At 40.7% G+C, this 26,446-nt stretch overlaps 5 protein-coding genes and 1 long non-coding RNA gene across 12 annotated transcripts; 2 read left to right on the plus strand and 4 right to left on the minus strand.

Annotated features, from left to right (window-relative positions):
• The first annotated feature begins 41 nt into the window (after positions 1-41).
• LOC114871605 lies at positions 42-15,558 on the plus strand. 2 transcript variants are annotated; one of them, XR_003788601.2, is made up of 3 exons: positions 42-125; positions 15,252-15,389; positions 15,468-15,558. It is a non-coding gene; the product is annotated as an uncharacterized LOC114871605 (long non-coding RNA). The 2 variants fall into 2 exon arrangements; XR_003788602.1 differs by having other exon boundaries at positions 46-125; positions 15,130-15,389.
• Positions 1,509-10,742, minus strand: LOC114871583 (microtubule-associated protein 1B-like). 5 transcript variants are annotated; one of them, XM_029177677.2, is made up of 12 exons: positions 10,349-10,731; positions 9,424-9,534; positions 8,686-8,837; positions 7,863-7,929; positions 7,551-7,795; positions 6,954-7,269; positions 3,842-4,289; positions 3,138-3,437; positions 2,959-3,017; positions 2,406-2,578; positions 1,939-2,105; positions 1,509-1,862 (listed from the first exon to the last, which is right to left on the minus strand). In XM_029177677.2, exons 2-12 carry the CDS (start codon positions 9,520-9,522, stop codon positions 1,834-1,836), a joined length of 2,055 nt encoding a protein of 684 aa, XP_029033510.1. In that variant the 5' UTR covers positions 9,523-9,534; positions 10,349-10,731; the 3' UTR covers positions 1,509-1,833. The 5 variants fall into 5 exon arrangements, with proteins under 5 accessions (XP_029033510.1, XP_029033509.1, XP_029033556.1 ...); XM_029177676.2 differs by having other exon boundaries at positions 1,943-2,105; positions 10,349-10,729; XM_029177723.2 differs by lacking the exons at positions 1,509-1,862; positions 1,939-2,105; positions 2,959-3,017 and having other exon boundaries at positions 10,349-10,730.
• LOC114871585 (gastrulation defective protein 1 homolog) lies at positions 10,936-13,357 on the minus strand. Its single transcript, XM_029177682.2, has 2 exons — positions 13,140-13,357; positions 10,936-13,054 (listed from the first exon to the last, which is right to left on the minus strand). Exon 2 carries the CDS (start codon positions 13,039-13,041, stop codon positions 11,047-11,049), a length of 1,995 nt encoding a protein of 664 aa, XP_029033515.1. The 5' UTR covers positions 13,042-13,054; positions 13,140-13,357; the 3' UTR covers positions 10,936-11,046.
• A 76-nt stretch (positions 15,559-15,634) lies between the features above and the next one.
• On the minus strand, positions 15,635-20,625 carry LOC114871599. The gene is made up of 5 exons (XM_029177708.2): positions 20,104-20,625; positions 17,579-17,739; positions 17,342-17,502; positions 16,124-16,292; positions 15,635-15,824 (listed from the first exon to the last, which is right to left on the minus strand). Exons 2-5 carry the CDS (start codon positions 17,737-17,739, stop codon positions 15,635-15,637), a joined length of 681 nt encoding a protein of 226 aa, XP_029033541.1. The 5' UTR covers positions 20,104-20,625.
• Positions 20,626-20,728: 103 nt separating this feature from the next.
• On the minus strand, positions 20,729-24,992 carry LOC114871584 (nucleolar protein dao-5). Of its 2 annotated transcripts, none has more exons than XM_029177681.2 (4): positions 24,805-24,992; positions 22,783-24,513; positions 22,622-22,708; positions 20,729-21,883 (listed from the first exon to the last, which is right to left on the minus strand). In XM_029177681.2, exons 1-4 carry the CDS (start codon positions 24,904-24,906, stop codon positions 21,728-21,730), a joined length of 2,076 nt encoding a protein of 691 aa, XP_029033514.1. In that variant the 5' UTR covers positions 24,907-24,992; the 3' UTR covers positions 20,729-21,727. The 2 variants fall into 2 exon arrangements, with proteins under 2 accessions (XP_029033514.1, XP_029033513.1); XM_029177680.2 differs by lacking the exon at positions 22,622-22,708 and adding an exon at positions 21,972-22,427 and having other exon boundaries at positions 21,791-21,883.
• Positions 24,993-25,101: 109 nt separating this feature from the next.
• On the plus strand, positions 25,102-26,439 carry LOC114871600 (mitotic spindle assembly checkpoint protein MAD2A). Its single transcript, XM_029177709.2, has 3 exons — positions 25,102-25,481; positions 25,556-25,918; positions 26,026-26,439. The coding sequence occupies exons 1-3, from the start codon at positions 25,409-25,411 to the stop codon at positions 26,223-26,225; spliced, it is 636 nt and encodes a 211-aa protein (XP_029033542.1). The 5' UTR covers positions 25,102-25,408; the 3' UTR covers positions 26,226-26,439.
• Positions 26,440-26,446: the final 7 nt, after the last annotated feature.

Here is a 26,446-nt window from a genome sequence, read left to right on the forward strand (position 1 = left end):
TAGAAAGACCCGACACCACGGTGGAAGGAACGAGACCGCGATCCAGAATCATCCATTGGAGGGGGTTGAAGATAGAAAGACGAGGAGAAAGATAGATGCAGCATTTCATGGGATAAGGAAGGAAAGTAAGTATCATAGAGATTTATCTATTTTTCGTTGTATCGAGGGGATTATAAGGTGTGGGGAAACGATAACGCTAGAGAAGCCTCGGTCAATCAATGATTTAGAGGTGAATGGGTAAACTAGGGTGGTTCCGTGATCACCGAGGTAACCTTGATGATAGGGCAAAAATGATAAGGACAGTAAAGTGTAGGGAATAATGGAAGATCAAGTGCGATAGGAAGAACCGGAAGTTGGTATTAATACAAAGTCCTTGAAGTCAACGAACCGAAGGAGAATGAAAGAAAAGGGCCGTTCTGTTGGTCAGCTCGCAAACGCGGAGGAAGAATCATAAAAAAAATAACTGAAGGAGATAAGAAAGTGAAACGGGAATAAGATAAGGATAATAGAATGAATAGACGAGAATTGTAAAGGTATCAAAAGAGAAAGGAAGAGGGAAATGTAGAGAAAAGGATGAAGAAGAATACGTGGTGGTGGTATCGGGATGGCATTCCCGACATTTTATTCCATCTTTTTTCTTCGATCGTGCCGATTCCTACCGGTCCACCTTCTGTCATTGCTCCCGGTGCTTCGACCATGAAGAGAAGCACCTTGCTCGGAACACCGTCCGCCCATGCAACCTTCCACGCGATCATTCATTCGCGATCCTACCTGCAACAACTATCCATCGATTAATGCTCCTTTTCAACACGATCGTTCCTTTAATCTTTTAACTTCTGAATGTTTCAAAACAAGGAAGAAAGATTTGCGAATATCTAATCGCAACTGCAGCATCCCCGAACCAGCGACCATGATGGGTGGCGTTGAAGAGCGAATGGGTGAAACGAGAAACGTCATCCGCATGACGTAGGATCTGAAATTCATCCGGGTATCGGAACGAAGCGCATATGCATGACGGGATGAGCCATGATTTTCGTGCTGTTGGAGAGTGGTTGCATTTTTTGCGCCGGTGGCGGTCACGAGGGCGCGAACTAGTTCGTGAATCATGCCTAGAATGCTTTACATAAATTGCTCGGGACCGACGTCACGTTCTCGGACCCTAAGCATGAGACGACCATCGGAAGTAAGATAGAAGAAGAAGAAGGAGAAAGATGGAATATGTTGGTTGGCCACGGTAAGAAGTGACTCAGCCTCAACCCGTACGCATGCGGTACACGCGAGTAGAAGTCGGAAATCCACGGAAAGGTGAAAGTATGGGCGACTCATCCGCGAACCGACGCGGACCACGGGATCCTCGGATATCCGATTCCGTGAAAGAATCTTGCGTAGAACGTGATCATCCTACCGTTCGATTTCGTTGCGTCAAAACAGCCACGATTCTTGGTACCATTCCGTCATTTAGAGGGGTGCAGGTATAAAAAGATTCGAAAGCATCGTTCAGATGACGATTTACGAAAAAAAAGAATCAATCCTTTTTTTATTAACGCTTAATTTTTATAACGTGTTTTTTTGTTCACAATGCTTGCACTTACAGACATGTATATACGACACGCACACGCACTTTAATTAATTAACGTTACGTTTATACTTGATTACTCTCGTATCGCACGTACTCATATATCGTTTTGAAGTAGCGTTTTTTTTTTTTCTTCTTTCTTAATTATCGACGCTCTGGTACTTTCTGTTCAATGTCTTCTCGTTAAAAAAGAAAATTCTTTTTTCTTCTCATCGATGACTTGACGGGTTCAGTGACTGACGCTTCGAGTACTTCTGTCATCCGCGGTGCTCAACGCTGGGGATTTCTGAAATAAAAACAGATCAGAAGTAAAATATATATGAATGGAATGTTTCAGAGATCCTTTGGATCGTACGGGATACCTACGACCCTCTCGATTATGTCCTCGGCGGCGTTTACTTTGGCAGGTCTAGCTGGAATTCCTTTCTTCGGTTCCTTTTCCATCTTATGAATCATCTTATAGACACTCGAGTTCATTAAGTGATCGTAATTCGGTAGATTCGTCTTCTCGTACTTCTTAAAATTTACTCTGTAAATCGATGAATCATAAAACGATCGTCAATAGCTTGCATCAAATTATCGTTAATGTGTTATCTTATAATTTTCAAGAATAACTTTCAAGCCTTTGAGGCTGTTTTCACACGTGAAGGGGGGAATTAAAAATGATATATTTAGAATATTAATCACGAAATGAATGACTCACGTAGAGAATGAAATGAATATATTATTAATGAAGTACTACATTTTATTAATAAACATAGGTACTACATGTATTTCATTTCTTTTGGTAGCCCATCGCTGGTTGCAATATTAAATTACGTGACCTTACCCTAGGGCTCTGCCTCGAATAACTTCCGCCTGGGAAGATAATACTTCGGCAATCATTTCATCATTGAAGAAATCATTCGGACACCTCCATCTACGACCAAGCGTCAGTTCCACCTGCTTAGCCTGGGGCCAGAGATCTTGCGAACGTTTTCTCCCTCTTTCCTTTACTCTTTGCTGCGAAAAAAAAAAACATGTAAAACGTCATTCCACCATCCATGGTTATTGAAATGAACGTTTCTTCACGAGCCAGAAATACTTTCGACATAGGGTCACGATAGGATTCACGTGCTTCTCGATAAAATCACCTGGGTATAATGCACGCGAGACGGATGTAACGTTAACTATACAAAGTTTAAGGACTTCAGATTCGCATAGTTACTCAGACATTTCAAAAAAAAAAAAATTATCCATAGAAGGAGAACATATAAAAATTATGAAGTTTCCTTGGTACACAAATAACGATGGAATTCTTGAATCACAGACAATGGGAGAGAACGAGAGTAACAGAGATTATTATACATTGAATATACATTCCATATCATTCTCTGGAATACCTGTAACTCTTGAATAACTTGATCTTTCGGAGCTAGATTCGGATCTGGTTCGAAACTTCCTATAATACACATCGCTTTGCTATCGTTATCCTTGTTTCGTACAATCTTTATCCGATCTTATTTTTTTTTTCAAACTTAAATTTATCAGGATCGAAATTAAGTTTTGGAAAAGTATTTACCATGAGAAGGTGCAGGGCTTGGTGATTTTAAAACTTTCGTCTCATAGGATACGACGAACTTCTTCACTCTGCTTCCTTCTTCGCTCTTTACCGACACAGTTCCCTCCAGTTCTTGCGTTTCCGTTTCTTCTTCTTCCTCTACCACCTCCTCGGTTCTCACGGTTACTCGTTGGGTATCATCGTAGAACGCCGTATACGAAAAGTCTTCAGTGAATTCCGTCGTATCCTGTTCCTCCGTGTCCTCGAGTTCTTCGTGCTCCTCTTCCGATTCTTTCGCATCTTCGCGAGCTTCTTCAGTTTCTGCAACGTGAACGTATACCTCAATTTCTATCTTTTCATCGAAAAATTCGTGCAGGTCTAAGTCACGATTGACCCAGTCTCCTGTTCTTAATTAGACGCCAAGACGAAACTGTCGTAATAACAACGACGAATCGAAGACAATGCGACGGAAAATTATTCATCGTCAGAAACATTCCAAAGAGATTCCTATCTCAAAGTCATACCGAAGAAACGCGAACGGATACCATCAGTCTGGTTTCGCAACGGAACCCTGTATGTTCCGTGCATAGTTGACGCTTGGCACCGCTTCAAAAGGCTCGAACGCGTGAAATTTGAAAATATTCGTACGCGTGGGCTTCGCTCGGGATATACCTATCGAGGCCTATCCCCGCGAAAATGTAATCTTAGCAAATCGCAAAACCCACCCCGTCGCCCCTCGCCGTTACTGGTGGCGCCATTTTGGACACCGCTCAGCTCCATGATCTTCTGCAGTTGGTCAGATACGATTCTCAGGTGACTCTCGATCTCGCTTGGTAGCTGTTTCAACGCTAGCAGCTGTCGTTGAACGTTCTCCAACTGTTTCTCCAGATTGATCTCTGTGCTCACAAGTTCCTTGATCTTCTCCTTGTTCACTTTCGACGCCAAGTCAGCCATCTCTTTCTCGATCTCTCCGAAAACCTTCTCCCGTGTCGTCTGTTCTTCTTTCTCCTCCTCGGATGCTTCTAAATCAACCTTCTCTTCGTTGCAACCTGTTTCCGGTGTTCTTCCTTCTCGTTCTCCCTCGCTGTCTTCCGGTTTCGAATCAGCTTTTGATTCTGGACGAGATTGCGGCTGATCTGAACAAGTTGGCTCGGGGGTGGCTGCCGGTGTTGCCTGGATTCAAACGAAAACATTCAGAGTACACCAAGCTCGCGGAAAGGTGAATGGTTTAATTGTGAAAATATAAGTGATATTAAAACGCATACGGGACACTTGGATGTCAACTGTTCGAGGTCATATTCGTTTGTAATTATAATTAGTTACGTTCGACGCAAAGTAATTTTCATCAGGAGGGTATTCGTATCAAATACGACCTCAAAGGGTTAACTGTCGGATTCTCAAAGGGGAAAGAAAGCTTTAAATTAGAATTATTTCTCTTAAAATGAAAAAGGTTGGAGACTCAAAATATTGAAGATGAGAAGAAAAAAGAAGAGTCTAAATTAAATTAATTTTTTTAAAGATAGGATAAAAAACTCTTCAAATATCCCTCGTATTATTATTTATTATTCTGACGTTGACTGTCCACGTGCCTTTCAACGACGAGCAAACTCGTGTTCCCCTGTTAACAGGTTAAGGTTTATCTAGATTTTAGCATTGGGTGCATCCAGATAATATATGCTTTTTATTTCGAATGTACTATTTTCTCGACAATCCATCACATTGACAATGAGAACAGTATATTGATAGATAGATACAACATGCATCGATCTGCGCGTGCATGATAACGCGAGATGACTTTTTCTTTAAACATTGTACTACGTTATATGTACCTGTTAGGCCATGCAAGTCACACGATCAAAAAGAAAAGTTGCCACAGGGGTCCCTGGTGACCGGCACCACGAATTAGATAGTAATCCATTAATTAATTATTTTGGATAGCATTGTATGAACTTTTCAATGACTAATCAGAAATCGGGAAAGTCATCGTTTTTCTCGACTGCATAGCCTTAGAAACAAGTACAATCGCTATCTCTAGAATCGTGTTATGGTTACACTGAACAGAAGATACAACACACACTTTACGAACGACGAACACTGTTTCATTTTCTTTTTTTTTTTTTAAATATACGTTTACAGATGATCCACGATGATCTAGCGTCTGTTAGGGATGATATCCTAGAACAAGTGACGTCGTTTTAAATCTAAACATAATCGTAATTATTAATAACACCGTCTAAAATGAACGTGTACGGATAGACGACAAGTTTCGAGTCGAACATATTACTTGTACATGTACAACAAAATGATGGAGGTGCAAGGCACGAAAGCGTAAGCGACCAATCGTGTGAAATCGACCCCTATATGATTCGTCAGACCCTCGTACAGAATCGTTGGTACAAAAGACAGTCTACGACGGTCGCGATCGTTATCTTGAACGCCTTTCTTATCACCGGTCGTCAGTTCCGTTGATTCTCTGTTGAACCAATTGATACCGAACAGACCGTTTTTAGCAACATTGGAAACGTTCAGAGAACCGGAACTACCTCTGCAAGATCTCGACAAACGTCTGCTTCCACGATGGAACACCTCTGTCGAGATGAAGTCTTTGGAGGATCGAATTAAATTCGACAGAGCGGCGTCGTTTTCGACGCTCGTAACGAATTGCTTTTGGCACGTGTTCAAGGGTGCACATCCTGGAATAACGACGGAAGAATCGGAAATACTCTGATATATATACTTGACTATCAAGCCGAGAGATTCGAAGTGTTTTCTGAGGACGCGTTCGAAGTAACGCGTTCGTACGAACAATTTCCTCTTCGAGGCGACAAACGACGAGGAACGGGTCGGGTAACGATCACGAAACTCGTCCAGATCGAACAAAGTATTTTCTAAATATCTCTCCAGATAGTGACCTTTCATCTTGATCATTACCGAACTCCTCCTTCTGTCTGGGCCTCGTGGTTCCTTGTAAGAAGTTACACCCTTCAAGTAGTTTACTATACGAGCGAAGTTTCGCCAAAATATACGCTGGAAGTAGCGACCTTTGAAGTAAAGACGTTTGCCGATTCGCGATCTGGATGTTAAGGAACTGATAACGTTCATCGAGCCACCCTGCTCGAGGTATCGTTGAATGTCCGAACGAAGACGAATCGCGACAAATTCGACGCTTCGAAGGAGAATCTTCTCCGCGTAACGGGTTCTCCTCGAGGAGATTCGTTTGCTCGAAATCACTTTACCGAATAATTTGTTCGAGAGAAAGTTGTCGAAGTTAGCCTGGTCGAACAAACCATCGACCATGCGTCTCATCCAATTATCTTCCCGCTTCAAGTACGTCTCAAGGTAACGACCCTTGATTCGGGATGTCTCCAGGCTACTTCGACGACGACGTTCTTGGAACGTGCTCGGTTTCACGTTGTCGCAAGCATCCTGGAAGCATTCCTCGAACGAGGACTTTGGTTTGACCGACTTTTTAACCTCACCGTGACCTCTCTTCCCGAACAGACACCTTCGGAAATAGTGACCCCTCGTGTAGAAACGTTTCAACTTGTGCTTATTCGGCTGTCGACGCGGCGAAGCTACGGTTTCTTTTTCTTTGCGTTTAGACAATTGTACCGGGACGATATCCAATTCCGAGTTTGCACGATTCTCAGATTCTAGATTTAGAGAAGACGATGGGATCGAGCAGATCTCGATTTCCGGTTCGACACACAGAGAAGAGAACTCGAAACACGTGACGGTTGGTTCTGAAGATGAATTATCATCGAATTGCTTGAACGAAAGGATCGACGAATCGTCTTCCTCGATGTTCATCCCCAATTCATTACTTTCCATGTTTACCTCGGGAGTAGGAGGCTCGGGGGTCTTTGTCGCGTCTTCGGGTTTCAGCAAACCCTTCTCCAACAGCCTGTCGGTGATACTCCTCTTTTGTTGTTTCTTTATCACCACTTTGTACGACTCGACTTCTGTTTCTTCTGGTTCCTCCTGCTTTTTACGGGGCACTGGTACGGGTCGTTCGGGCTTCTGTAGAAAGACCGAGGTACGTTTCAATTGTTCGACCAAAGGCGGTTCGGCTGTGGCGATGTTTCGAAGTTCCTCGATCACCTTCGATTGCTTTAATACCGTAGCTCGTGGTCTGAGCTTTTTAAAATTCACCCTGCAACCATTGTATTAATTAGCCTTTGCTCTCTCTCTCTCTCTCTTTTTTCTCTTCGATGACTAGATTAACCCTTTTCGGTCATCAAATCGTGTCAGACATTCTGTGTTTCAAAACTAGTCATTTGATATGCAACCTTTATAGCGTATTAAAACATTGGCAGAAAGATTTAGTTTGCGGCGCTTGAATTGCAGAGCAACTTGCCAAACGATCAGAAGGATAAAAAATGGCCAACTCGACCGAAAAAGGTAATCAAACGGTGTTGAACGATAAAATTATACCCTAATACGCCTTTGTCGTTTAAAAGTTCTTCTTCCTCTAAAATCAGTTGGGCAATCTCGTCGTCCGTGAGATTCTGATTCGGCACGATCTCGCTATTGGCGTCTTGAGGCTTCTCCGGGAGCGGTTCCACTTCAGGTTTCGCCTCTTCTTCGTACACCTTCTGTACGATCGTTATCTCTCGTTCCTCGATCACAGTCTCCTCCGTTAAAATCTTTTCTGGGAAGACCGGTGGCAAATCTGCGAGCTAATAAACAACGTTATATGTCTTTAATAAAATCACCGTTAAAATGTGAAGAGCTTAAAATACATACAGGGATCTTGTAGGGTACGATGTTCTCCTCGGACAGCGCCTCCACAGCCTTCAGTGGATCTTCTTCTCTGTACAACAATTAAACTGATTAATATTCCTCGTTGAAACGTATTTACGATTCGCCAAGCTGTCAGCTGTCAGGACACTTTTTTATGCACCTCAGAGTTAGATGAACGAAATTAGAACGAATGGCTGATTTTAACTCGCTTTTCCGAAGCCTAGTGCGAGCCGGTGCACTCGCGAAAGGGTAATGAGGGAATAGAGGAACAAATGTGTGCAGTGTAAATGCCAGTAATAAAATCGCCAACCAATGATAAACAGATTTCATTCTGGGTCACCTATTTATAAGTGTTGCAATTCGTTGCCACACGTTGCCCGTACGCCGGGATATATTCTGGCTGCGTTATTATAATACGCGCCGTACGCACCAGGTACGTGTCGTGCATTTTGCAAAATTTTGTAAATCTCCTTATTTTTATCATTACCTTCTTTTTTCTCTCAACAGATATACGGAGCAATGGTTAATAATAAAGTCGATAACGAATTACGAATTCCAAACGTTCATGGCGGGACAATATCTGTCTCGTGAATCATCGAGCATTCGAAATAAAGTTTTCAGACGATCGAAAGTAGTTCAAGTTAAGCTTCGCTGTCCAACTAGATCAATTCGATGCAACGATACAACGTTGGCGTTGACATTGATATCGAATCGTTGTCACGGTTAATGTCGCATTCTATTTCCGCCGGAAGTAGGGATAGCAGCGAAACGAAAGCTTTCTATAATTTCATTTTATTATCTTGCGTTAGTTAAAGGAGAGGTTTACCTCTTTACACCCAAGACAAAATTATTGCCTGCTCTCATTAGCTCTTCGTGCGCTTGACCATGAGTTAAACCACCGATGGGCTGATCATTTAATCTTACTACGACGTCGCCAACCTTCAGTCCCATACATTCCGCGAGACCTCCCTCTGTGACCTAAAAACATTCGTCTTCTTATTTACTCAATTTACTTTTCTTTCCTGAACAAATGTGACAGGTTAATTAATGATACCCTCGGGTACTTCTCAATTGATTAGACTCAAACCTCAAAGTAATATTCTAAAATTAATGAACCTTTGAACGTATTTGCTTCCATAGTCACTGCAATATGCAAAAGGTACTTATAAATACTTCAAATCCGGTAAACAAGTTACAATAACAAGTAGAAATACATCCAGCTCATCTATTATCGCAGTGAAAACAGGAAATTATAACGCCGACGCATTTAAATCATCCTTTTCTATTATTAAATGATCTTTTACTATTTTGGTCTTTGAATTTAAACAGATGTCTGAGCTCGTTGAGCTCTCCTTATGCGTTTTGTCGATAATATAGAAATTTACTATATGGTAACAATTGTTGCGTGTACTCTACCTTACCGACACCCCTGTATCCATGCAACCCGGCATACTCCGTTGCATTCAATCATGCAAACGTTTGTCAGGGGTTTCATACGTGAATTTTTATTAATGATAGTATGTTTAAAAGATGCAAACAATGCAGAAACAAGGTAGATACGTACTCTGATGACAGTCAGCGGGTGTGGAAAATCGCTTCCACCCGCCAATCGAAATCCCCATGGTGTATTGTCGAATTTCGTGAACTTTATGCTAACAGCCATATTGTTCTACATCTGAAATTTATATATTTACGTTAATGTTAGAAACTCGTACAAGGAAGTACATTCATCGACCACGGTAATTAGTCTTGAAAGTAATTTCCGTGTTGATTCAATCGATTATATAATAGGAAATAAACGGAACTAGTTCACGAGCTTGAATTTCCTCGAGTCGCTTCACCGATCGTACTAAAAGAGTAAGTCGCTCCGTATTTAAACCCCCAAAGAACCTTTATAGAAACAACATTTATACAGTCGCTTTCTTCTTATCGATATTTTACATTTCGCGTTGACATCATCAAATTTATTTCCTATAATTTTAACTTAAAAAAAGAGAAACAAAATACATGGACAGGAAGTATTCACATCCTTGTAAATGATACATTTTTCCAAATTTCACTTCCGTTACGTAATGTCAACTGGAAAGCATAAAAACGATATGCAAGGAACCATCGTTTTGACTGCTTGACGTTATAGATATGATTGATAGATTTTATTTAAAGAAAATCAATATATGAAATATTCACGGTCAAATCACGTCACGTTCAAATTTGGCAGTCGATGTAGCATCTCGATTCGAAGAATCAATATATGAATCAATACATTCTTTCTGTTCGTTATTGTGATCGATCTCGGATCTGTACGTTTATCTACGATAGATCATATCGAAGATCGGTTAAATAAAATTGAAAACAAAAAGGATGGCGTCTGGAGCGCGGCGTCAACCGAGAGGAATTCGTAGTATGTATGCGGAAGTGGCCGCGCACAGGCCGTAACGAATATAGTCTAGCGGTGCGAGAATTTTAGTCAATGATACGGGGTTACTTGCCAGTGAGTTGCGCGGCGGATCGTCGCAGGAACGCTGCCACCACGATGCACGGTAAATGCACCACCGAGGAAATTGCTATATCACTGGATTCATCGATCGAAAATCGCATGGGACATCAAACCCAAGGGACCGATCGATTCAAACGAACCGACTGACTCTCGAACACGTACAAAACGGTGTCACGATAAAGTTTGCCAGAAGACGATCGTAGCTGCCGACTCGAACGCCACAAATACACGGCCTCTTCTCCCCTCAACCCTCTGACCCCAGCTTCCCTTTCTATCCAATCGCAAATCACTAGGAAGCAGGCTCGATCTATTTACTGATCGATTTATTTAGATTCGGGTCCTCGATTTCCTCGTTGTCCTATGAAGCGTCTCCCTCTACAAGTTACTCCTTCGCGAACTAAACTTTACCTATGCCTACGCGGTACGACGAAACCGCGAAGACGGAACTTTAAAAATTAATAGTCTCGCGCCAAATCGGTTTAAGAAAATCGTTCCGGTGAACTCCTGCCATCTACCAGTGTGATACCATAAGTCGGTTATAGTTTGGTTTAATTCTTTGCTTAGAAATGTTTTACCATCTTTTGCTTATGTATTTTTCAGTAAACATTTATTCTTAATTATACTTATTACATACAGGGGCGTCATACATTATATAATAACATAAAACTTTATACAAAAATGGTGCATAATCTAAGTTTTTGGCTTTTTTGCACTCGATGCTCCATCCTGCTCATCTGTCTGAAATATTGTTTGTGGTTGTGTTTTTTTATATGCTGGAGCAATCCAATATGGATTTTCTTCTGCTACTTTAGCATATTTCAAAATAGCTTCCCTAGGATCCTGATCGTCTTCTATCCTCTTGCTGAGTCCCAAATTTCGAATTACATAAGAGCTAAGAGTTCCTCCAGAAGAAGCAACTCTTCCACCTTGTCCAGAAGTAATTGGTAAATCTGGTCTTCTTGATTTAACTGGATCTAGACGATCTTTTTCCATTTGTTTTCTAACTGATTTAGGCCTGTCTTGTCTAAATAGTGGAAGTGCATGTGGAGTTATAATTTGTTGGGTTGACATTACTTCAATGTGTTTCTGTTTCAGATGCGTTTTTACAACACACAATTTTGCACCTCTCAAGCTCTTCTTTGAATCATAATACACTTTAACTATTCCATTTCCACAACCGATAAATACTTGATTTAGTTTTGGATGCCATAATGTCTTAATGACATGCGAATTTGTTACATCTATAGCATCAATTAGATCAAAAGTTTTGGTATCATAAAACAGAACTCTACCAGTATTTTGACCTTTACTCAGAGATTCTCCTGTGACAACAATTGAATCATCTGGATTAAACATACAGTCGGTTGTATCATACCGAGAATATAAATTTTTTGCTTCAAAAACTGGTGTTTTGAATGCTCTTAAATCCCAAAGCTTCAAAGTATCATCACAACTTCTGGTTGCAAGCATTTGTCCAAGATAAGAAAAATTTAAACTTGATATCTCAGCACCTTGTGCATGTGCATTTCTCTGAATCAGTGATGGATTAACAAAATTTTTTCTATGATCCCACATTTGTATGGAACCATCTATACAACCACAAGCCACCACATTACCTTCTCTACTATAACCACACGTAGTTGGTATAGTTTTAACTCCATTTTGTGCCCTGCATTTTATTAAGTACTTATGAGCACGTGGTCTGTATAAAATCCATATTCTACAAGTGCTATCCTGTGAACATGTGAGATATTCCTCTTTTGTAAATGGATGCCAACAACCACTATTTAATCCAGCTGTGTGTCCCTTTGTGCGGGCCATATCTGTTATGTATTGATCACCTTTGACAGTTTCACATTTTTCAAAACCATCTCTATCCAAAACTTTTGCTTGTGCAGAACCAGATATGACCAATATAACATCACCAGTCATAGAGTATTGTAAACATTTTATAGGATGATTCTCACAAGGTTGTAAAGTTCTGAAACTTCTCATAGATGAATCCATCCCAGCAAAATCCCAAAAGCAAACATCATAATCAATGGAACCTGAAGCTAACCTTGCTCCAGAAGGATCTGCTGCAATAGCAGTTACTGCTTTTGTTCCATGAGTCATTGTAACTTCATGACTGCATGGAATTTTATTTTTCAATTGTGTTTCTTCACTGTCAGATTCTTCATCTTCGTCACTGTCAACATCATTATCTTTTACTATCATCATTTTCCCTGCATCTGCTGAATCCTCAAGTGTAGAAGGTATTGGAGGACCAATAAAATTATCATCATCATCAACATCATCATCATCATCATCCTCATTATTTTTATTATCATTGGTATTATCTTTAATTTCTTCTTCAGATTTGTCAACAATTTCTTCAGTTTTAGATTTCTTTTCTTCAGCAGTTGCTTTATTACTGCTGATAGTTTTTGTAATGTTTTCTAACATTTCTTGCACATCAAAAGACTTTGCCTTCTTACCAAAGCCTGTTATACCCATAACATTTTTTAAATTCTGAGTTTCTTCTTCATCTTCTGGTTTAATCTCATTCATTTTTGTTACATTGGTTTCTGGTAATTTTTTACCAAATACGCCAAATCCAGAACTTACATTCTCTGTATTCTGAGATGATTCCCGACTTAAATCTTTACTAATTTTCCCAAAGGTTATAACCTTTTTATTATTCATGATTGTATAATACCTGTAAATTTTTCATATAAAGTAGAAAGTATAATCTTCAGTATGTTTTCATACACGATAATTTGCCTTAATTAAAAATCTATTACCTAATACTTTATAACAATACAAATAGTAGCTCCAATGCAGTTATATGTCGAGGTTACGAAATTTTATTCGTTTCCCTTTCGTTTAATAAACAATATATTAATAAATTAATTAACATAGTAATACATTGTTATGTATACAAACATAGTATACAATCGTTTCATCTGGTTTCATCCAAATAAATGCAATTTTTCTACTATTCTTGATAGAGCGGTGACGCTCTCTGCATATCGACATTATGTTCTACGGGGTACAGGAGACCCCAGATGCATCGGCAGCGCTCTCTGTATATCGACATATCATTATGGGGGGTCTGGGACCCCGAAGCATTCTGCACATCGACATTATGGCATCCGGGGTATCGGGGACCCCGATGCATCTTCCCTTGAGAGACGCCGAGAGTGATCTAGGGTGTATAAGATTAGTTCCGGTGGTTTTAGGATGGCAGGACTGGTGCGGGATCGAATACCAAGAATTGAATTTTGTTCAAAGAAACATTCATTCACATAATACATCGTAATCTAATAATAAATTATAAATACATGCTTGAATATTACAACTATAGATACAAAGATGATAGATGCGGTATGAAAGAAGTCGTTCATTGCACGTATAACATTCCGGCATTTCTCTGTTTATATCACTCTCCTTTTAGGGCACTGGCACAAAATACTAACATGCAAATTCTTCTATTTCTACTCGATTCCTTTTTAACTATCACCGTTCCGCAAACTGTCAATTAAAATTATTGTAATAATTATTAAAAATTTCAGGAGTATTCATTAAGTTTTAAGATACAAGGTATGCAATTATAATTGTCGAATGAAGAAAAAAACGTCTGATTGTAGATGCAATTTTTGAAACAGAATTATTTTATTCAGGCTTATATATTAAATGAAATATTTGCGTCCAGTACGAAGTGATCATTTACGAGTATGGTTGATAAGTGTCGAGATATGAATGGACTCGGGCACTTTTGGGCGCCACAGGGGTCTCCTCATCTATGAAATAACCGGGCAAAGTATATCGAGGTGAAGGGTCCCGCAAAGCAGGACTAACGGTACATTTTACTCATCGGAATTCATGGTACGGTCCATTCGTACTGCGACTGCACGTCCATCTTGTTTGTCGGTATAATTCCAACGCGAGCAACGTTGAAGCGAAGTCCGGTTCTGAGAAGCATAAGCGGGCCAGTGGCGTGTCTCGCGAGCGATTTAACCGACTTCGACGCTGGAATAAGAACGAGCCATTCTTCCTTGGTATTCTTCGTGATTCTTGGCAATTTCCAATTTCCAATTTCTTCCCACCAGGAAAGATCGTGGGATAGAAGAGATCTTTATATACAATTTAATATAAAACAACGTTCTTCTTCGTTTTACACGAATTACTACCTCACGGAGTTCCCTTTTTACCCAGTTTCAAATAAGAAAAAAAAAATTAATGCAATTTTACAAGTTGATTTACCATGAATTTCAAATTTCGCGCGCCATGGAACGCGTTAATGCATCGAAAAACAAAATCAGGAATCCTATCGTTCGTTGAACATCCGTTTCGGTCAATTAATTGCCAGCGTTCGGTACGATACAAGGAAACGCGTTCGAAGGAGTTATAGTGTGATGGACGAAAGAGAACGAGCAACGATCGTGTAACGACGTCGACCGTTCGACGGAGAACCGGAGAACGCCATTAAGAAGGTTTCCGGCTGGTTACGAGCCGTCCCAGGAAAATGATATAACTTTACGATGCGTTTCGAAAGAATAAACTGACCGATGCTTCTCGCCGAACACTGTTACGAGCTGCCCTGTACACCTGCTCGAAACCGGCTCTCGCGGCCAGGTCTAGTGAACTCGATCGGATTCCGAGACCGGATTCCGCGAAACGACCGTCGCTGCTCCGATTTATTTTTTTCACTCTGAAATAGCTTCTTCGAACTTCCTTTCAACGCCTGAATGATGGTATTTAGCGATGTTTCCTTCTCTTCTTTCGAGACAGGAAGACAGTTTGCGGACCAGCGAATCCAACAATGAAACAACTCTGTCGACTTAACGAGGACACATCGATGAGAGTCTTCCGGATTCTCGTCATCTCGATGCTAAATTCGCCTATTTTTCCAGGGAAGTTAACTTCGTGGAAAATTCGAGACAGCGACGAAGAGTCTTTAGCTTGCCAGAAGAGTTTCCTTCCTCTGGATAAGCTAAGGAAGTCGATCGTTCTATGGTAATGAAGAGTATGTACCCTGTTGCGGAGCAGAGGTACGTAATAATATCGTCCATTTTCTAGATTTCGACCGAGAAATCATTTTTCTATCAATCTTCAATGCTGCTCCTCAGCATTCTTCGCTAGCTCCGTCTGAAAGAGGTCACTAGGTCTCTCGGACTCGAGGTTGTTCGAGCTTCGGGTCACCATCCACCGATTCCGTCGCATTCGACACGGCTCTCGAGCTATCCTCCAGCTATCCGGTGTGCTCGATGCCGATCACTCGGGTTCAAAGAACCCTTTAGAAGCTTGGAACGGCTGCGGACTCCGACGAGGAGCTCGCCGAATTTCTCGGCTTGCAGACGCAACCGCTCTCCACCAGAACGTAATCTTGACCGGTCAAGGTCACTGGTCCGAGAGGAATCACAAGAAACAGGTATGGTACGTAGGTCTGCGTGCACTCGCCGTGGACCACGTCGCACTCTTTCGACCTGAAACAATTTCGTCATTTCCTTTTTACCGATTTCCCTTCACGCCTCGATAATAGCACGGGTAAATACCGGTCCGAAAACGTTTGAAAGGTAGCCTTTCCCTGGGGTCAGAACTAAGCCTACTGTGCTAGATTCGACGCGACAACCCGATGAATTTCAATTTGTATCACGTCGCGTACGTATTTAAGAATCACGACCGAACGTGCTAAGAAAGTAACAGTGGATAACGATCAAACTCCGCCCCCCGATACGAAGATACAATCAGATTATAAAACGAGATAGCACCGTTCGATACTCACTCGCAAACCTCGAACACGACCTGCTGCAGAAGGTCAGGAAACTTTTGCACGATGGTCACCGGCTGTCCACTGGTTAAGCTGACCCCGTACATCGGCGCCGTGGTGTTGTACCTAGTTTTACATAATCTGGCTGGCGAACCGCAGCTTTCTTTCGGGGTGAATGCGCGTCCTGAAAACAGAAGGATAAAAGATGAAGATTACACAGAGATTTTTCAATGGATTTTTAAAGAAAAGGGTCAAGTGTCACGTATAATTAAGAAGAAGTCTCGCTAGTTCTACCTGGCTACCTTGACCTAGAAACTCTCTGAGTCTCTTCGAAAAGAAAAAAAAAAAGATTTTTGAACGTATACTTCAGGAATATATTATTCCAAAAAAGGACACTGGTAACGCTTAGGAAGAATGAGCTAATTCGATCGGTGGATCGACGCCCTTTCTTTGGAATTCCTTCGTCTCTGTGTTCGAAACGACCAGTGGGTCGCCGGTGTCCCGTTATGAACAGAACGAGCGATAACTGTATTGGCCGGATAACACGGTGCCTTATTACCGTCCTGCTGCACCAGCCAGCCAGCCATTATTTAAAGGACGTTGTATCGATGTAGGTGAGCGATGCCCCTCTCGAGTGGCTAATGCATTTTTCAAAGGAATTTCAAAGGTATTCTGGAACGAGTAGAAGCACGACGGCGGGTGTTGTTGGTCAGTTGGAACCAGGTTTTCGTGTCATAAGGACAACTGCATTATTCAAGGCTGCAATGTGTCGATTGCGAGTCGTGCAACCGGTCTACCATGCTATTTTATAGAATTTTCGATACCTTGGTTGAATATCCGGTTTGTTTACCGCAGTAATTATTAAATCAATGCGCCAGCCAGTACGGTGGTTGCAAGTCATGTGCAGCAGTACGCGGATGAACTATTGTAACATGAATACATTTGGAGGAGGCAACGAACGCAAGATAAATAAATTACAGAGCTTCAACGGGGAGGATGTAGGTTATAGCTGCGCGTAATTACTCGCGATTCAGGTAACCGGCTCGACTACTGTTGCGTCCCGAACAACAGGGACAACTTCGTCTTCCGCCTTCTTGCTTCTATAGATAGAAACACTCCGATAAATCTACATAATCGTAATTTATTTCGAAGATCTACAGGACTTTGAACTCAAATACTTCTAATGGACCGAAGAAGTATAAAGAAATAAATGAAATTCCTCGAAAGACTCACCGTTCCGCGAGGATTCAGCGATCGAGTAGTCACCACGAGCGACCTTGTAATTATGCAGAAGCGCCTGCCTCGTCAATTCAGGATCAATTGTTCGTGGCTGATGAGCTCTTGCGGTTCGACTGGTTGCCCACAGGTTCTTGTAACTCCTCGAGATCGCGGCTCTACGACAGTCGTTCGTTTTGATAACGGTATCGCGAGCAATCCTGGCGTTTATCAAATTCCACCGGCAACACTTACGACGGATACTGCATGTTGTTTGGTCCTACACAGTCTGCCGGATCGGATAAAGCGTCTCCCCATACGTACTTCAAGCCTAAACCACTCCCCTCGCACCTTTTGCTGCCGTACACGTGGCCGCACATCGTGATAAGGAGAATCAGACCGAGGTACCTGGACATCTGAAATTACGTCAATTATAATATGATAATACTTCGATCACAATGCTAATTATTATGGACCTATATACATACATTGCGAAAGGAAAGCGTGGAAAAGGATAGTGTCTCACGTACCCAGAGACTATAAGAAGTTAATTACAGAGGATAATTAACTTTTCCCTTCACGGTTCGAGAACTAATTCTACAACTTTTACGACTACTCGCAGATATACTTGGATCCCATCCTTGCTAATTATATTGGCGGGCAATGGTGGTTCATGAATAAAACAAGCAAAGTCAACGCTGGACTCGGATTATCGAGGATCCAAGAACGCGGTCTTGGAACCTAGGGTTCGCACGAGGTCAAGAGCAAAAGTAAATGACACTAGCAACGGCTGAGAGTGTGACTCGTTGCGAAAAAATCCAGGGAATCGTCGCACGTACCGGTGAACCGTTCAATTCGTACATTTTCTTGAATACCTGGACTCGTGAAATCCGTAACTTCTGCCACGTTGCTTCCCGTAGAGGTGAGAAATGTGATTTACTTATTCGAGATATAATTGAAAGGTTTAACGATCATTTTGAAGGCTACAGTTATCATTTCTTTCCGCTTCACGGACTGGTAGCACGAGGAATTTGACTTTTTCCCTTTCGAGCTTCTTCACCGATGAAGACTATACAGTAGGGTGCCAACCGAGCGCAATTAGGAATAACAATTAACAGGGTATAATCGATACACGAATCCATGTACAGAGTTTCGGGGTTTCTAGGTTGCTGGGTCTATACAACTTCCGCTATACGTACGTCGAAGACGAGTGAAAGCAACACGACATAGCATGCGATTAATACGGCTTGTTGCTCGTTTTCAAATGAAATTTTTAAATCAACGATATTTTTCAACGTTAGATCCTGTTCGTAATATTTATTTGATATCCACCGGATGTTTTGAACACGGGTTGGGAAAAACGAGCTGGTGGAAAATTGCGATTTGATGTCCGGCCAAGTGATAAATTACGCGTGGGAATAGGAAAGGAAGAAAATCATTAATGGTTAGCACTCAAGGCTGGCCATTGACCGTAACCGGTGTTGTCTATCTATTTCTTCAGGAAGCATAGAATATCGTTCTTTACGCAATTGAATCGATAAGGTAACAGTGCATTGCATAATGGAGAACTTTTCATAATTTCCTGCTGACGTTGATCGTACAATAAGGACGTTCGAAGAAATACAGGATATCGTGGATTATATAACGGAGATCCTGCGAAAAAAAAGAAAAAAAAAAAACAGGAGATAAAGTCGGCGGAGACTTGAATCGCACGTGAGAATTGCTTGAACTTGAGAGAGAGATATCGAGGTCTTCCACGAGTTCGCGCGTTCACGGTAATTCAGGTTCAAGGAGAAACAATTATTCGAGCCGCAACTTCTCACGTCGTTAGAAGCCTCTTCTTTCCCAGTAGCCTGTCGGCTACTATGCTAATTCGACCAGAGAGAATAATTAGAAGAAGAGCTATCTCTTCCGATCCCGTGGCAATATATGGGAAATGAAACATCGCTAACTGGAACTGGAAGAAAATCTCAAGGGCAGGGGGAAGAGCCGTGTGTACCGGTACACACCTGCCGGAACCGCGCGTAGCAGAAATGCAGAGTCGATAAGAGGTAGAGCAAAGATTGTATAGAAAAACCTTGCTTCCGGAAGCCGAGGGGAACCGATTCCTCGTGGACCATGAACTAGCGTCATGCGGTCGATTCTAACGGTAAAGATGAATCGTCCAAAACGTTCTTTCCTCTCGGTTCGCTTCTTTATCGAGTATTACTCATCCTTGAGTCTCCGTTAACGGTACACCCATTTCGGTGTTTCGTTTCATGAATAAATTATTATAACTGTCGAGCAGTTGTTACGCGCTTGAAATTCCTTTTTCCTTGGTATTCGCGAACATTTCATCGCCAACAGCTCGTTATCGCTCGCAAATTCTTCACGAATTGTCGAGTACTTGACAGTAATTTTGTATTTCACTTGCATAGCAATCGTTCGTATTAACGCTTAAACGTCTGGTCATTGCCGCTAACGATCAGAAGTATTTAGAGAATTTTTCTTCAATTACTTCACTGAACTTAACGATCAGGAAGTAGAAGCAGCGTTAACGAATCGAATATTCATCAAAAACTTAAAATGATGATGAAAATTGATCGAGGAGAAAAGTCAGGTCTTAAGCTATACATTCAATCAATAATTAATTATTTTATATTAGAAACATTAATGAAAGATTTATATAGTCATTTTCATCGAAGTTTGCCCTTCAAATTAATGTAGCTCAAGTGCTATTTTAAAATACTTTTATGTCATCAAATCTGAAATGTTTAATACGTTAACAAGACGTCACTCACCGTGAGGAGAACCGTGTGTGTCTGTTAACACTTTGTGTTTGAATCCTTTTCTCGGTCCGATTGATCAATCGGTTACATTAATCGATCGAAAAACACGGTTAAACGAAGGAGCAGGATTAAAACGAGGGCACACGAGTTTCTTAAACACCGTTCATGTCACCGCACCGGATGTCGTGGGGTCGAACACCTCCGTCCTCACAGGTGGATGTCCAGAGGTTGACTGTAGAATCGTAAGTAACCGCTGTTCTCTGTGCTCTTCGAGAGTAGTCTGGGAGAAAGAGGGGACGTGACTGAAGAATATCGGTCCCTGTTCCACCTCGAAACCGTTTTTTTTTCTTCTTACTGGAGAACAAACTTGAAGAAGAAGAAGCGAAAAAGTGTAACCTGGAATGATCTTCCCTTTTCTTCTCCTCAACTTCTGTTAGTCTTCGAAACAATTGTCCTTTTGTAATTACAAAAATCACGGATTCTATAAAATGGGAACTCGTTAAAAAGTGTTAAGAGGAAAGAGCTGAAAAAACAGCTACATCAATTAGGATTATATTCTCTTTATACTTGTTGTTCAATGATGATAATGTACAAAATATGGATATTTTTAAAATTAACAATGAATAAGTATAACAGATTTCTTGTTACGCGTGTACTTCTTTATTCGATTGGTCTTAATCAACAGAATGTCTTGTATGTGTACAAAAATTCTTTTTGCATTGACGGACATTTAATTTCCATTGAAATTATCAACTCAGAAAATTGCATATTTTAATAAATGCAATGGTTTTTGAATGTATTATCACTGCAAAAGTCATTGCATTTTTATTGTTGGAATTCTTATAGCTAATTACAAAGAAACCACCACAATACGCTTTTTTTAATCGAGATTATAAAACCGCATATCGATAATGCTTCGGTAGAAAATCCTCGCTCAATAGATTGTAATAACGAGAAAAACACGAGGATTAATCAATATATATAAATGATATTTCCTGAACTTCCTATTCATCGTTAGGAACGATAAATGTACGGAAATATGTTACATATTGCGATAGACATCCATTAATCTATAATACAGTAGCAGCTAGTCAGTAACGAAGTATCACTCGTAAAGCCTTACTTCACGAATTTCAAATAAGCAGTGGAAATTTACGAAATTTTTTTGGTATACTCGACACAAATTAAAGTCGCAGTCTTGTAGATACTAATTGTTTAGAAAAGACAAACTACGTGGAAATGAACTAACGCCAATCACATTAAAATCAAATTAATTACAATTGAAGTCCTACACTGTTCCACGTATTCTTACGATTAATCGAGTGACAACTACGTTGATGTTGCTTAAAAGAAAAAGCAGAAACATTACTAAATCAACACACATTGATTTTAATAATACAGAATGTAAAAAAATATTCTACACGTAATTACTTTATCGGCAAACGTCTATATCGAAGCAGTTAAAATAGAGTAAAATATAAAAAAGCGCAAAATATTTTTTTGAACTCTGTATTATTTCATAATTGTCAATTAGATGATGGCCCTCAAGCAGAACTTAAAAATTCTTAAATTTGTATGATCTTCCGCTTAATATAAATATATCGATTAATAACATTTATATTATACAGGTGCTTGATCAATCGTCAAACTTAATGGAATTGATACTAGTATCTATTTGACCGCCGCGATAGCTACCACGCTTCTTCTTCGTCTTTTCGTGGCGAAAAGCTTTCCCTCTCGTATGTTTGAGATCCAGATTTGCTTTCTCTCCCCAAGAACCACGTGCGCCTCTCTGTTGGAAAGAAACGATACACTTTTGCTTACCATCTTAAAACTTACTTGATTACTTCGACTACTTCGAACTAACTGGCCCACCTCACCTCAACGTATCATCTTTTTAATCATCAATTGTCGAACGTTATTTTCTTATTTTGTTGCGGCGAACTGTCGAACGATCTGTTTCTATCGAAACCACCTCTACCCCCTCTGAACCCACCGCGACCACCCCTTTCACCATCGCCGTTACCCCATGACCTCCTAAATCCGTCGGATCTACCTCCTTCCTGATCGTTTCCACCCCATGATTTTCTGTTATCGAAACCACCCCTGAAACCTCCACGACCACCTCGGAATCCTCCTCGACCTCCCCTATCGCCGCCGCGTCCACCCCTATCGCCGCCGCGTCCACCTCTATCACCACCGCGTCCACCCCTATCGAAACCCCCTCGACCTCTCCTATCGCCGCCACGACCGAAACCGCCTCTTCCTCCACCGAATCCACCGAATCCACCCCTTCCTTCGTGTCTCTTAAAACCACCCTCTTTTTGATCGTCCTCCTAAAACAAAACAGAAACTCAGGTCAATCGCCGTTCTCCACGGTACATTCTTCTTTCATCTGGAAAATTTTGTTTAGTTTCTTTTTTAAATGCAAATTATGTTTAAAGGATCGGTGAATGCACGGAAACATGGCCTCGAGCTTGTCTCAAACGGCGAGTGACCTGTGCTTCTCAGAATGTTTCCAAGCATTTACCTTTGCCTCAAACGAATTGTTAGCCCATTTGGGATCCAATGAAACATCCTCGTCCTTTACTCGACGGAATGGGGAATTTTTTTGTTGCTAAACAAAAAATTGCATGAAAAAAGTGTTCTTTCTTTTTATGAATGTAGATAGTACCAATCAAGGCTTCATACCTTATCACCGTTCACATTGGCGCCTGCTTTCACGAAATTGCTGTAGTTGTTCTTTTGAGCTTTTACTGGGGGCTTCTCTGTGTCGTCTTCATCCTGTTCTACCTCTTTATGTTTCCTTTTTTCAGCCTTTCCTGGCGTCTTTGCCGGAGTCACCTCCTGTTTCGTTTCAGAGTCACTTTCGTCTGAATCCGAATCTTTCTTGGCTGCTTTTGGTTTTGAGGCTTTAGCTATAGGCGCGGCTGTTGGTTTTTCATCCTCTGATGAATCTGAATCTTCACTGGACGAGTCCTTTTTGGCATTTGCTTTTGCTTTAACATTTGTCTTTGCAGGCGTATTTACAGGCTTTTCACCTTCAGAATCGTCTGAGTCCTCTGAGCTAGAAGATGCTTTCTTTGCTGCTGCTGGTACTTTCTTCGCAGCTTTTACTGGTGCTGGTGTTGCAACTTTTGTAGCTGGTTTTTTGTCAGAATCGTCGGAATCGTCTGAATCTTCACTAGCAGATTTTTGTTTTTTCGCTGCAACGGCAGGTTTCGCTGGTGCTGCCACCTTAGTCTTCTTGGTTGGTGGTTCCTCTTCGCTACTGTCGTCGCTCGAAGATTCTTCTTTTTTAGCGGGAGCTTTCTTTGCAGGTGTTGGAGTAGGAGCTGGCTTTTTAACAGCTGGCGCTTCTTCTTCTTCGCTACTATCCTCGCTGGAAGATTCTTCTTTCTTGGCAGGGGCTTTCTTTGCAGCTGCTGCTGCTTTCGTAGGAGGAGCAGGCTTTTTAGCCGCCGGTTTTTCTTCTTCGCTGCTATCATCGCTGGATGATGATTCTTCTTGTGTAACTACTGGTTTTGCCGGGATAGCTTTAGTTTGTTTTCCAGGTTTTACTGCTTCTTTCTGACTCTGAGTAGGCTTCTTCTTCTCCTGCACAGGTTTCTGAGCATGTTTCGCGGCTGATGCTTTCGTTGTGGTTGTTTCTTCGGAAGAATCGTCAGAATCATCGCTCGAAGGTGCCAGATTCTTAACAACTGGAGTAGATACCGTGACTGGTTTAGCGGACTCTTCTTCCGAGGAGTCATCGGAATCATCGCTTGAAGATTTCTTCTTTGCAGGTGTTACTGTTGTAGCTTTAGCAGGCAGTGGTTTCTTTAATACTGGTTTGACTGGACTTTGTTCCTCACTGTCGCTACTGTCTTCGCTCGAAGATTCTTTTTTACTCGCTACAGCTTTTGTTTGCAGTGTTGCAGCTGGTTTAGCAGCAGGTTTTGCAGTTACTTTTGTCTTGGTCACTTCTTCGCTATCTGAATCAGAGTCACTATCTGACGACTGCTTTTTTGCTTTAGGTGCTGCTTTAGGCGTTGCTTTAGATGCTACTACTGGTTTCTGTTGTACTTTTGGTGTTTCCTCTTCTTCTGAAGAACTTTCATCAGAACTCTCTTTTTTCTTTACAGGGGGTGTCTTAGATGGAGGTTTAACAGTAGGTTTAACCTTTGCGGTTACTTTTGATGCTGGCTTTTCATCTTCACTGGAAGATTCCTCTGAAGATTCTTGTTGATTGTTTGCTACAGCATTAGCTGTAGGTTTGCCATTTATTTGTGGAACCTTCTTTGGTGCTTCATCTTCGCTCTCTGAACTTGAATCTGAACTAGACTCTTTAGCTTGTGCTTTTACGTTTAATTTTTTCGGAGATGATTTTTGAAAATATAGGTAAACCTCCTGAATCGTTGGTGCTCCTTTCGGTAACACGGGCTAAAAAAAAGATAAAAGAACGCAAGTGAAGTTGGCGCTATTTATACAAAAAACCATCTGTATTTTGCTTATATAAATCAGGTACTCATTGGATGATATTAATTTATTTACACAGAAAGATTGAATAGTTTGATAATCAGGTTTAAGCTTAAAATAATCTTGTAACGAAAAATAACGAAAATATATCGTCCACGTGGTGTGGCCGAATGGCGGCATTTCGTCTACCGCATGGGCATTGGCACCGTAAAATCGATCAACGAAAGTATATACGTAAAATCTGTATAACCTTACCGCTTTTGTTTTCTTCTGAAAAACTTTCGCCAACGACGCGTCTTTTTTTAATAAATAGTCGTATACGAGGGCAGAGACACTTAATTCCTCGACGGATGCCATGGTCGACGCGTGTAGCGAGCTTGAAAAATTAGCTACAATTGGACAGACAACACTTACGTACTTTTCGTCCTCATAGAAATGGCGCTACAGTCGAGCATAAACTGCGCCGCAGTGAGAAGTGATATAGGTGTAGTGTAACACATTTGTTACTTGTGGAACGCTTTATTTAAGTTAATTATTAAATTTAACGTTGATCAAGGGTGTATCGTTCCGTAGTTATTCTTAATTTCTTTTTGACCGTTCATTGAACAAGCTGCTTTTAGTATATAAATTTCTTTAACCTATTTATTGGGTTAAGCGTCGCTTTTTTCATCAACTTGCTGAAAACTCCCAAGCGTCCTCTACCCCCCTATTCTCTGATTGGTCCAATATCGGTCAGGATACATCCTATTGGATGGTTTTAAAAATATTTAACCGGCTTTCCTGTAATCTGTAAAGTGTTGGATGTTTGAACGTTAGTGTCGTTTATTTATTCCTGATTTTGTGTAATTGTTTAACAATTATGACTGAGACTCAGCAGAAAGCTAAATGTATTACTCTAAAAGGCTCAGCAGAGTTGGTCAAAGAATATCTTTGTAAGTTTGTTCTCTTTTCGACTGATTACAATTGTCCACTCCATCAACTTATAAACTATTCTTTGTTGTTGCAGTATATGGAGTTAACAGCATTCTGTACCAAAGAGGCATTTATCCGCCAGAAACATTCGAGCCAACCGAAAATTTTGGCATATTTGTTCTAATGTCGACAGATGAAAGAATTAAGGGGTTCTTAGATACTGTTCTTAGCCAAATTCAAGAATGGCTAACCCAACAAAAAGTACAAAAAATAACGCTTGTTATAACAAACGTGAATACCAAAGAAGTGTTGGAAAAGTGGGACTTCAAGGTTGACTACGAGGGTCAAACATCCAATGGCAGCAACAACAATGCGAGTAACGGCCTTCCTGAAGTGGGTACGAAAGATGTCAAGTCTATCCAGAGGGAGATTCGAGAAGTAATACGTCAGATAACAGGTAACTATTCTTGTTTAAGGTTTTATGTCTTATAATTAGAATGAATTTATATAAATAGAATCAATATCAGTGTTTCAACCGCTTTACGTGTGATTTCTGTGTTATAGGTACGGTAAGCTTTCTTCCCTTATTGGATTGCATATGCTCTTTTGATATCTTGACTTATACAGTACCTGACTGTGGTATTCCAAAAGAGTGGGATGAAACACAGCCTGTTTTTATCGCTAATAGTCAAGAAGTACAGTTAAGATCATTTTCAACTTCTATTCATAAAATGAATACCATAGTTAGCTATAAAAATGTCTAAGATTTTAATCAATTGTTGAGATTTGCATGCAAAACATACATCAGATTCAACATTTTAGCAATATTTAACATGAAAGACTGTTATTTAAATTTAAACTTTGTGTGAGAATGATTGAGATATAAGGTGGCCGTGTTATTTTAAAGAGTTTGCACATGTATGGATATTACTATTATTTGAAAAAGAGGTTTATATGATTATATGTATTTTGATATAATTTTGTC

This window comes from Osmia bicornis, chromosome 6 (genome assembly GCF_907164935.1).
Source record: "Osmia bicornis bicornis chromosome 6, iOsmBic2.1, whole genome shotgun sequence".
Classification (NCBI taxonomy): domain Eukaryota; kingdom Metazoa; phylum Arthropoda; class Insecta; order Hymenoptera; family Megachilidae; genus Osmia; species Osmia bicornis.